The 12,359-nt window shown below is 39.0% G+C and overlaps 1 protein-coding gene across 1 annotated transcript in view; it reads left to right on the top strand.

The window, feature by feature from the left end:
* crispld2 (cysteine-rich secretory protein LCCL domain containing 2) overlaps nt 1-12,359 on the top strand; it is a 42,017-nt gene that overhangs the window by 15,977 nt on the left and 13,681 nt on the right. Inside the window, exons 8-10 of the mRNA XM_043706635.1 lie at nt 9,662-9,722; nt 11,113-11,179; nt 11,856-11,989. Of these exons, the coding sequence (XP_043562570.1) occupies nt 9,662-9,722; nt 11,113-11,179; nt 11,856-11,989 (262 nt within the window). The remainder of the gene's footprint in view (nt 1-9,661; nt 9,723-11,112; nt 11,180-11,855; nt 11,990-12,359) is intronic.

Raw genomic sequence — 12,359 nt, 5'->3', positions numbered from 1 at the left:
TTGAGTTTTATGACTACTCCACTTGAATGCTACAGAAAGCATCAGGAGTTTAATGTGCTGCTTTGTAAACAGAATCTCTCCAGCTCTTTACCTCTGGAGCGCAAGTGAAAATTGGTTTTTTGCTGGAATGCATAATTGCAAATAAGATTCAGAAGCTGAAAGGGCCTCATAGTAATGTGGCAATAAATGTTTGTATGGCTGATTCATTTAAATACAAAAGGAATTCTCATCAGGGTAGTGAGAGATGACTGTAGCTGCTTGTGTAGGAACAGTGGTCTGGTAGGAACCTCAATGGAGATGGCTTCAAGGACCCTTAGGATAGGGACCTTGTAGTTGCTTGTCAGCTCCTTATATTTATAAATAGTAAAGAAACACAAACATTGTTATTATTCGTTGGTACTCAGAAATGTCAGCTTTCCTCCTTTGACTATGCTGATCTTTATTTAGTTTTGGTTTCATACTCCTCCCTTCATTTGCTGGTCAAAGGTTTTTTTCACATGTTCTTTATTGGATCCTCTTTCCTCTCATGTCAACCTTTCAGCACTTCCATAATATTCAGTAATTTTTTTCTCATTCTCATTGCAGTAAGCACAAGTTATTGCTTTATAGTCATTATTGTGTAACAGTACCCAGTGTTTTTCAATCATGTGTTCATCTTGAAATGTTTAAACTGTGAAGTTGTCTGACCTTTTTTAAAAGAATGCGTAATCCTTGGAGTTTAGAAACAGAAACAGGAGATACAAGGGCAAAGCTATTGCTCTAAAGCTTCATAAATCATTGTGAGGCTTTATGGGAATATTGTGTTTAATTCTGGGCACCACACTATTTCAGAAGGATGTCAAATCCTTGGACATATTGTAGAAAAAAGTTATCCGAATGGAAATAGATGAGGGACTGTAATTGCAGATGCTGGAATCTGTGCTGAGAGCAAAAAAAACGCTGGAAATCACAGTGAGTCAGGCAGCATCCCTGGAGAGAGAGCAAGCTCATGTTTCGAGTTTAGATGACTCTTCATCAGAGCTCTTCTTTGTTTTCATATGGATAACGGACTTCAGCCAAGTGGAGATCCTAGAGAAGCTAGGATTGTTCTCCTTGCAACAGAAATGGTTAAGAGGATACTTAATAGAGGTGCTCAAGTTTATCAATGGTTGTGATCGAGTAAATAGGGAGGATATTTAATGTTCTAGCACAGACAGCTTGCTTCCTTCTGTCCTGTAACTTTCTGCAATTCCATATTCTTCAAAGCAGATCATTTAAAATATTTGCTGCCAGCATTCCCCAGCTTGGAATTGTGGGATCTTCCCTAAAGGAGTGACCATCCTTATTTCACCTCTCAGCCCCTGAGTACCTGTATGCCTCACAGTTGTATTCCTTAGCCCCCCCTATTCCTTATTAAACCAGTAGTTCCCATGGTGTTCTTCCTCATTGTATCCGCCTTATTGACTATTTAACCAGACAAATCAAGATGATTAAAATTACTTCATAGTGTTGAATACCCAGAAACTCTCCTAACCTCTACTTTAAACATTTATTGTTCTCTGTCAGCACTGGAATAGCTACCATTATTGAACTCCAATGACATCAATAATCTGGCTACAAGCATTTCAGGAAAAGTAAGGAGCTCTGTACCACCTTTTAGATCGATTTTGATCTGATTATGTTTATTTGTTATAAAAGAGATCCAATTGTCCTCTGTGTTAATTAGACCTCATTTTAGACTGGTTTTGGAGCAACCTTCCATTGATACATTGCATTCTGGCTTTTGATATTTACCACTTATTAAAAAGGAGTCACACACTGTGGCTTGTGACCCTCTCTGTTGCCTTGGGACGAGAAGTTGGAATAGGCTGCAGTAGATTTGGAGTGGAGACTGATTTGACAATCCATGATTGATTATAAGGCCTCTTTAAACAAGCACTTTATTTTTGCCTTTGGCCATTAAATCAATGAGCTGTGAGGCCTTATCACTGACACCAGTAGAGCCTGCAAATGGTGTTTAGAAGTTTCTTTGGGCCTTTATTGCTGCTCTTTGAATCCCCACCCTGCTTAGCAACTTACCTTGTGGCACCCTCCTAACAATTTTCCATTGGGGGTTATGTCAAGTGCAACTCATTAAAACAGAGTGAAAACGGAAGGAACTTTGGGAAGCACTGCTTTATACTGAATAGTAATGAGTCTAATCAGCTAATTACTGTTATCCTGAATATTGTCCATCTTCTGCTACCCCCTTCAAGGTTATTAATGCATTTCTGTTGTTCCTGGACTGCCTTTTCTTTATTCTGCTTTAGTTACTCCCTTTATTTACTTTCACATCGCCATGTTATGCTCTCACAGTGATTCAGTACTTGTCTTGTTCCAAGCTGCGTTATCTGTTGTTGTTCTTATTCCTGTTCATTCTCCTAAATCCCTCCTTATTTTCCTTTTTTGACCACAATCCAGGTTACGCTGATTAGAGAGATGCTTTGTAAGTTTAATATCTTGCAGATAAAATTGCTTACACTTTTGAGAACACAGGACCTTTTGCACAGTAGGAGCAGTGAAACTGAAAAAAAAACTGGAACAAGGTCAAAGCTTCATTTAATAACTTCACACCCACTCTTTGGTCCACTTTCAATATCGTCAAGATATTCCAGTTGAACCTCTGCCATGTCCACTACTTATGCTAACTAGTCAGGCATTTTCTAAACTTGATGTTTCAATCCTTCCTTTTTGATCATTCTTCAAAATGTTGTTTGATGCTTTTCTGATTTATCTGTTCTTTGGTTATCAATCATTTGTGTTAATACTGTTGGATCTGCTGCATAAATCGATACCTTTTCTGGCAAAGCCTGTTCTGTGACTCAATAGAGTTGCCATCGTGTGCAAGAAATGCTTTCAGCGGTGCCCTGTCACTGTCAATGTTGAGAATCACAATCACTCATAATAAAGTCTGAAAAATCAATTGCACCTCTTCTGGACAGACTTTAAATGGTTTACTTTGCATGATACACAATGCCATTGTTCACTTTCTGATATTCTTCTGTCACTTGCAGAATGCAGTTGCTAAATATTGATTTGAATCAATAAATTACTATAACTTTATGCACAGCATGACAACTTAGTGAAAGTGGTTGTTTAATGATAATAGGAGGCTTTTTAAAAATCACACTGTTCATGGACGTACAGAAGCTAAGTTCTCTACAGCAAAAGCAATGCAGAAAAGGATGTGCTCAGTTTCGTACCAGCTCCAGACCTGGGTAGATAGCAAGTAAATTTAAAGAATCATGACCAAATTGGAAAGGAAACAATTTCTCAATCTGTTCACCATAAAAGGACATAGCCCTGTAACTGTGTGATTCTCCAAATTCCCTTTATTAATTAATTTCTTGCGTATTTAACAGTGGAAAATGTTTCCCGTGGAGTTAATTAAATTTGCAGCAATTTAGGTCCAAGTAAATCTGCACAATGATCTTTAAAGCAAAATATGACTTATTTAATGACATGCATATGAATTCTGCCAAACAAATTTCAACCTAAGTTAATCTGGGCTACTCATCTTTAGTTTAAAATATACATTTGATTTTCAAACAAAAGATTTCCTGTATTTCTAACATTTAAACATAAGCAAAAACACCTAAAGGCTTTATATTTAAACTAATAGAAAAATGACAAAATTAAAGAACATGCATCCTTAATAAATTCAGAACTGTTAAAACAATAGAAACCATTAGATGGTAAAACACTTTGTCAACTGTTGTTAACCTACTCTGTATAACAGCTGAAAATGTGTTGCTGGAAAAGCGCAGCAGGTCAGGCAGCATCCAGGGAACAGGAGAATCGACGTTTCGGGCATAACCCCTCCCTGAAGAAGGGCTTATGCCCGAAACGTCGATTCTCCTGTTCCCTGGATGCTGCCTGACCTGCTGCGCTTTTCCAGCAACACATTTTCAGCTCTGATCTCCAGCATCTGCAGACATCACTTTCTACTCTGTATAACACAATACTGTTGCAATGAGCGAAATATAATTTGGTCATCTTTTTGAAAATAGAAAAACACTGTTTTATTCACATTTTCCGACACTCAACTTAGAAATTCAAATTATCATAATCACATGACATTCCCTTCTTATTTGTTCCTATCTACTGTAGAGTATTGATTCCTCTTATGGTTATGAAGTTAAAAGTGCCAATTGCCAAGTGACAATCCCCGATTATGAACCAGAGGATATTCAGATAATTTACTTGACCAGTTTTCAAATTGTCAGTAGAGAAAAGCAGTATTCATTATTTAATAACTTGAAAAGACACTCTGTTTGTAAAATTGATTAAATTAATCTCAGTTTCTGCAATGCAGCCCTGATTCAAAAAACAAGAAGTCAGTAGTTCAAAATCACATGTGCTTTTGTATACACATAAACAGTTCAGGAAAACAAAAATTAAAATTAGAAATATTTATCTTCTAGGAAAACGAAACATTGACATATTTGCTGAAAATTTTCAAATAAACTAAATTGAGGCTTAATAAAGGGGTAATGCTGTAGCTGAGCTAGATACCATTACATGCAAAGAAAATGGAGATTCACACACATTTTCAAATAGACAACTGTGAATCAAATAAATATTGTAACTTATTAATTTATCCTTTTTTCCAATTTCAATGTTATCTTTAAATATCTGAAATTAGCTGCACTCAGTAAAATCAACTTAGAGTTCTTTGCATTACTTAAGACAATCTTTGCCATCTGTGAAAGTACTACAGTAACTCTTCCAAAAACATTTGTCTTTCTTCTTTATTAGTTGAAGGAAGTGACATAAGAGAATAAGAGGGAAGGGGTGCCAGGGAACCGCCTGCAGCATTGTGTCCAGTGCTGGGCACTGTACCTCATGCTTGCAGAGTGGCTACTTTCAAACTATACAGAATCAATTGTCTCTCTCTAATGGAAAGAGATGCTTGTGATTCTTTGTCGACTTTCTAGACTCTTTACCTTTCTTCAGGAAAGCTTGAAGGGTTTACAGAGGATGGTGGAAAGATTTATGTCCAAGGATGAGGGAGTTCAGTCACAAGGATAGATTGGAGAAGCTGGAATTGTTCCCCTCAGAGAATCTCTTCTCAATCATGAGGGAAAGCTGAGAAAGAGATGTTTGTTCTTAGTGTTGGAAGGCTGTGGACCAGAGGACACAGATTTGAGACGATTGACAAAATAAACCTGTTGGCCTAGTGAATGTTTAGGATCCAGTATGTACTGGCTGAGAGTGTTTCGGAGGCAGATTCAATCCTGAATTTCAAGAGGGAACTCAATTAGCATCTGAAGACAAAGACTGTGGGCAAAAGGTGAGGGGTTAGTATAGTTGAGTTGCCCTTGCAGACAGCAAGCTCAGACCCAATGGGCTCTGTTGTAATCATTCAAGGATTTCATCATCAGTCAAGAATGCCAGACTCTCACCCTCCAAACTATTCCTACTGTCTATTCCCTGCTATCTCCATTTCCTTTTCTCCGCACCCAGGCTTCAGCTCTTTATAGCCTGTCATCACCCCTATTTGCAATTCGAGTTTATAATTCCTCATAAGCTCACATCACAAATCAGAACACTGAGTTCATAGCTCAGCCTTTCCCTTCTCTTTGCAACCATGCTCTCTGGTTGCTGTGTCGGGCTAACTGATTCTAATCTCTTACATTTCAGCATTTTTTGCTGATTTGGTTTGGAAGGCCTTTGACCAGGCCATCAAAACATAATACATAGAAGCAGAAGAAGGCCAATCGACTCACCAAGTCTGCTCCAACATTCAGTGACATCATGGCTGATCTGATAATCCTCAACTCCACTTCCCTGCTTTTTCCCCATTTGACCTTTAATTCCCTTACTGATTAAAAATCCGTCTATCTCAGTCTTGAATATGCTAATGTCCCAGCGTTACCAGTCCTCTGCAGTAAAGAATTTCACAGGTGTACTGGAACAAGAAATTCCTCCTCACCCCTAACCTAACTGGGCAATCCCTTGCTATGAGATTATGCCCTCTGGTCCTGGACATTTCCAAACAATCTCACAGTTTTTACGCTGTCGTGACACCAAAGAATCATGCATGTTTCAGTAATGTCACATCACACCCACAGTAATCAGCCCATCTTTCAACTGCCATCAGCTGTAACCCATTTCACCATCCCTAGCTTCCCTTTCCTTTTTCCTTATGAAACCGAGCCGCCAACCAACTTCTCTGCACAGCCTCCTGTTTAAAACCCCATGCAGTCATCAATAGTTACCTGAGTTACACTTTACTACCAGAACTTAGTTGATGGTGCATACTGACCCTGGTCTGCGCAACACTCAGGACTACAAGTATTTAATGGGTGTTTATAGATCAACATTATCCACCCTATTTAGTTTGAAGCTGCCAATGAGTCCATTACTGCCCTGCTAGGATCTCATCTCCACTGTCTCATAGGGGTGGGCGTGGTGGGGGGGGGGAGGGGAATACCTGTGACCACAGAAGCTGCATCTGACCCATTGGAGGTCTCAAGCCATTGTCTGGGAACCCCTGCTCTAGGGCCAAGTCAGTTTGGGTTTAGTTTGTTGTACAATTCCATTAATGCAATATTTTCAAGAAGATCCAAGACGTTCTGCAGAGTTCCAGACTGGCTGGGAGCCATTGGCATTTCTGAGTCAAATAGATTAACTTACAGTGAAAATAAGGTTGAAAATAAGGCATTTGACTTTGAATGTGATTATTTGTTGAATCCCAGTTTGCTGAGAGTGCCTGGTCTGTACTTGACAACCCAGTATTTATCCCCTTGCCCTGTTAACAGCTACATAATGTGTCGTAGAGACAGTGATTTAAGTTTAAAAGACTACAAGAGACCCCAGGGCAAAATCATCAAAAACTCCCTGTACAAAACAGAGAAATCTTATGACAAATGATGGAGGCATGTGGCTAAACTTTTCCTGATACTAAAATAAATATAGCCTGTTGGAAGGTACTTTTTACATAATGGGTTAGTGTTTTGATACTAACTATTGTTTATGTAAATTCATTTATATTTTCTGGTCTGTTTTGTCATTAGCAATCATTTGTTCTTACAAAATGTTGTGGATCTAAATATATTTTATTTCCTATACACACTTCCATAGAGTGTGTGATTATGTGGAATTTTTTTGCGTGACTTATTGTATTAAACATACAGTTAAGAGCCACATTAGAATTTGAACTGTGGAGTTATTTGCAGATTAAAGAAGCTTTGTGCAAATGAAGGCTATGTAATGAATGGCTTAATTTGGTCAAATATTATCAATTATGTAAGGCTCAATTAGGTGCACAAACCTAAACTTGTAATTTGGTTAATATAATGAGAGGCAGTGATCTCTTCACACTCCTACTGCCTGCAGCCAGAACAGATGGAATATCTTGAGAATGACTGTTTGTTCACAAATTGCCTACTCATCTGATGGTACCCAAAATACACCAAAATTATGCCCTGCAGTCTTTCCCACAAGGTCAGCAGCTTTAAAACATTGTAAAAGTGGTGTGGTTCAGCACTCAAAAACATGATGATGTGGCTGATTTATGTGTCTCCATTGCCTCAGGTGACGTGCAAATGAAGCAAGGGTGATTTGAGGAAAAAAGACTTTTCTCACACAATGAGTCGTTAGGGTATAGAATGTACTGTCTAAATACATAGTGGAGGCAAGTTGAATTCAGGCACTTAAGAGGGCATTAGATGATTATTTGGACAGAACTTAGGTTGGCACGGTGGCTCATTGGTTACAGGTGCTGCCTCACAGCGCCAGGGACCGGGTTTGATTCCAGCCTCGGGCGACTGTCTGTGTGGAGTTTGCACATTCTCCTCGTGTCTGTGTGGGTTTCCTCCGGGTGCTTTGGTTTCCTCCCATTTCCCTCCGGCCTATCGCCCTCACCTTGACCTCCTTCCACCTATCGCATTTCCAACGCCCCTCCCCCAAGTCCCTCCTCCCTACCTTTTATCTTAGCCTGCTGGACACACTTTCCTCATTCCTGAAGAAGGGCTCATGCCTGAAACGTCGATTCTCCTGCTCCTTGGATGCTGCCTGACCTGCTGCACTTTTCCAGCACCACATTTTCAGCTCTTTCCTCCCATAATCCAAAGATGTGCAGGCCAGATGAATTAGCCTGGCTAAATTGCCCATAGTGTAGTTTATCAGTTAGGGGAATGGTCTGGGTGGGTTAGTCTTCGGAGGGTCGGTGTGGACTTGTTGGGCCAAAGGGCCTGTTTCCACACTGTAGGGATTCTAATTCTAAAAAAATCTGTTGTTCAGGGATTTAGGGAAAAGGCAGGCGATTGACACTGGGTAACAGAATGTGCAGGCATGTTGGGCCGAATGGTCTTTTTCTGTGCTGTAACAATTCTGTGATTCATCAACATGAACAGGGCAGTAACAAGGTAAAAATAAATTAATTACTTTTTTCAAAAATCTAATCGATCTGCCCATTCATAGAAGCTGCCCAGTTTTCGTTCTGTTGAATTTATGACACTGGATTCTGCAATGGGGTAGGCAGTTCGTTCCAACTGATTATTCATCAGGTAGTGCAATGTAAAACTGTTCAAGTTGTCGCTGTAAAGTATGTCTTTTCAGGTTTGCAGAATCAATTAGACAGCCCTCACCAAAAGACAGGGCAAATCTAGAATAGCCACAAAGTACAATACATGAACTGATTGGCATGACAGATCTTGGCATATTCTGTTGCTCATATTTCCAAATGCCATCCATTCATCATGTTCGCATGTCTCAATCATTTGCTTTATTAATTCTGACACGTTGGCAAAATCTCTGCTTCAGTTACTGACTCTGGTGGTTATTTCCACAGCCGCGCTTTGATTTGTGAACAAAGTTTCGCTTGCTGTGTACCCTCAATCTCTAGTGTTTCAGTTCAGTTCAGTTCTGTCAGTAGATTGGTTTGTTTTCCTTGGAGAAGGGAAGGTTGAGAGGAGACCGTATGGAGAGGGATAGACAAAGTAGGTGGTGAAGAAATGATTTTCAGTATTGAATGGATTGAGAAGAGGACGCAATATTTAAGTAATTAGCAAAAGAAGCAATGGTGACATAAGGAAAAACATTTTCACGCAACAGGTGGCTCAGGATCCGAAATGTAATGCCTGCGAACGTGGTGTCGAGGCTTTCAAGAGGGAATTGGATTATTATCTGAAAAGGAAGAATGTACAAGACTATAAGAGAAGGCAGGGCAGTGAAACTAAGTAAAGTGCTCCTTTGGGAAGGCTAGTACAGACATGACTGTGCTGTAACCATTCTGTAATTTCATATCGTATCTATGTCTCGTGTATCTTGGAATTAAAATAACGGTCAATTTCTAAATACCCTGTCTCATTGTTTCATAATTTTATGCACCCTTGTCTAGTTACCTAGAATCTGTTTTAATGAAACCTGCCATACCATTTTAAACTCATCTTTCTCTTTGGATTTTCTCACAGTCAGGCAGCATCATAATGACTGTTGTGCTTAATCAATTGTCACAGCACCTTTCCTAAAATGTTCAATTCAAAGCACCTTGTAGCAAGAATGATTTTACTAAGATTTGATGTAGATTCACCAGCACAACTCAATGCTAAATGTGCCAGCTTTCAGTTCCTGTTTGACTTACATTACATTGCTTTCGGAGCATCATATAAAATTTGACTGCCTTTCTACTTTTCAGCTCAAGTCATCGAGTGCGAAACTAAAATGAGAGATAGATGCAAAGGAACAACATGTAACAGGTAGTGTTGTTGATTCCTACTTCTGCATTATTTCTGTCTGTTATTATTGTATTTCCAATGAATGAATTCCCAGGGTACAATATAGACAAGAATACCAAGCATGAGATTCCTGAATTAGATTCCAAATACGTACATTAGTAAGGTGTTAGAAATTCATTTCAGTAGTTCAAGAGTATTGGAGCAGACCTTACCACATCAACAACTGCAATCCCGGAAAAACTAAACACTAAATATTTGAAGTTAAGTAATCTCAATGGGTTGGTGATGGAATAGTGATATTACTGCTAGACTATTAGTCCAGAATCCCAGGCTGATGTTCTGGGGACCTGAGTTTGAATTCTGCCACGGCAAATGGTGGAATTTGAATTTAAGGAAAAACCTGGAATTAAGAGTCTAATGATGACCATGAAGCCATTGTCGATTATCAGAAAAATACCATCTGGTTCACTAATGTCCTTTAGGAAAGGAAACTGATGCTGTTACCTGGTCTGGCCTAAATGTGACTCCAAACCCACAGCAATGTGGTTGACTCTTAACTGCCCTCTGGGTAATTAGGGATAGGCAATAAATGTTGTCCTAGTCAGGGAATGAATAAAAAAACTCTTAACTCCATTATCTTTGTCTGTTGGTTTTTCCAATATGTTGCATACCTTTGGGCAAGAACTTGGCCTGACCATTAAAACAACTTGATTTAGCCATCTATGTCTAATCATTACCCAGTCATAACTGGATCACATTGTCAAAGGTTTGAGCAGCAAGTTAAGGGATTTACATGGCGATTCTGATGCAAAGAGGATATCTCTCCAAGGGACCATTACCTGTCGTGTAATTACAAGACACAACTAGATAATTAGTAATGTCGTGAAGCATTACTTTGTCATCATAACAAAATGATAAATCATTAAAAAATTCTCCTTTTCAAGAGAAAGCTGTCAGCCATATTGGCACTTGTAGTATTTAGAGAATGAGATTCTTTTAGTAGGAGTTGCAAAACTCAGAAAGATACCTCGCAAATGGATGGACTACATTCGAATCTTTTGAGTGTTTTGTAGATTTGTAACACAAATATATCTGTCATTTTTCACACACTTGTGCCAGTTCTACTTTTGTACTTGGATAATAAAACATTTAAAAGGTTAGCTATAGACTAGTTGGTGTTGCCATTAACAATTGCGCTGTGCTAAATGCCAAAGCATTTATTTGCCAATTTCGAAGTTTTTTTACATCAGCAAAGGTTAGACAGTATGAATTTTTAAAAAATCAGCGAGAACATTTATTGTAATTAATTGTGTTTAAAGTTCCTGTTGATCAATTCATTTGTTTAACTTCAAAATGCTCCATGTTGTATCTAAGTGTAGAAATATTGATTAAGGCAGTTCTTGTTGTTTAGGTATATGTGCCCAAGATATTGTGAATCATCAAAGGCGAAAGTGATTGGAACCCTCTATTATGAAACGGTAAGGGATCGTCTCTTAGTTTATTTTGATATGTTAAACAACATCACTTTACAAATCCATAGAGAATCCTTTCCTGGTATCTGCCTACCCCTGCCCGCTGACCCTGCCAAGGATTATGGGTAGGGCAAGGAGAAGTAGGTATCTGATTATTTGGAACCCTATTTTCGCCCACTCCACTTCAAATGGAAGTGGTCTATGCAGCCAAGTTGGTAGCAAAGTGAGCCTGTCACTCTCCATGCTCTAGAGGTCCTGTGCAATGTCTTGGTTGCTTCTCCCCTTCTCCCCCTCACCCCCACCCATCTCCTTTGTAAGGAGGGTACGTATAAAAGTAATTTTCAACAATTAATTTCATCCTCCCAGTGGAACTCCAGGTGGGCTATTCCAGAACGAGCAATGCTGGATCCCATGGGAAGGCTATGGTGCGGGGACATCTGATGTTTGGTGTTTCCATTTTCTCTGATGTCCTTTTTGGGCACAGTCAATGGTTGCATCCTAACTGGACCATTTTGGAATCTCTGACTTAAGGCAGTGAGTCCCAGCCAAGTTTGTGTCATTCCCGCAGCCTCCCGATGGAGTTTATTGGAACTGGATGGTTCCTTTTATAGGCCTGTCACTTTCCTGTGCTTAGTCTAGTCAAGCAGCAGATGGAAAATACATTTCTTTTGTCTGTTTACAGCAATCCAGTATTTGTCGGGCTGCAATTCACCAAGGGATTATCAGTAATGAAGAAGGCGGGCTTGTGGATATCACTCGAAGAGGAAAAATCCCATTTTTTGTCAAATCTTCTCGAAATGGTATTCAGTCTCTAAGGTGAGAGTTTCAAATTATTCAACACAAAGGAGATATTTACTGACTTAACAGTTTTGTATAAATCAACCAGGGTTAACCAGATATTTTAATTTTCTCAAGACCTGTAGAAGTAAAGACAAAAATTAAAATTATAAAATGAAGTGGCTTGGAATTACTGCTTATTTGGAGGACAAACACTAACAAAGGAGTGGTTAGACTGAACCAGCTATTTTCATATTTTAAGTTCTATATAATGCTATGTAATTGGTTTTTGCAGTGTATTCATTTATTGGATATCAAAGTAAGCAGACGAGATAAGGATTGATTTAAAAAAATCACGGTGCACCTTGATCTATCTGACATGAGTACACATTTAGTGTATTATGGCATT

The sequence above is a fragment of the Chiloscyllium plagiosum genome, chromosome 17 (genome assembly GCF_004010195.1).
Source record: "Chiloscyllium plagiosum isolate BGI_BamShark_2017 chromosome 17, ASM401019v2, whole genome shotgun sequence".
Taxonomy (NCBI): domain Eukaryota; kingdom Metazoa; phylum Chordata; class Chondrichthyes; order Orectolobiformes; family Hemiscylliidae; genus Chiloscyllium; species Chiloscyllium plagiosum.
This window is presented reverse-complemented; position numbering and strand designations above follow the sequence as displayed.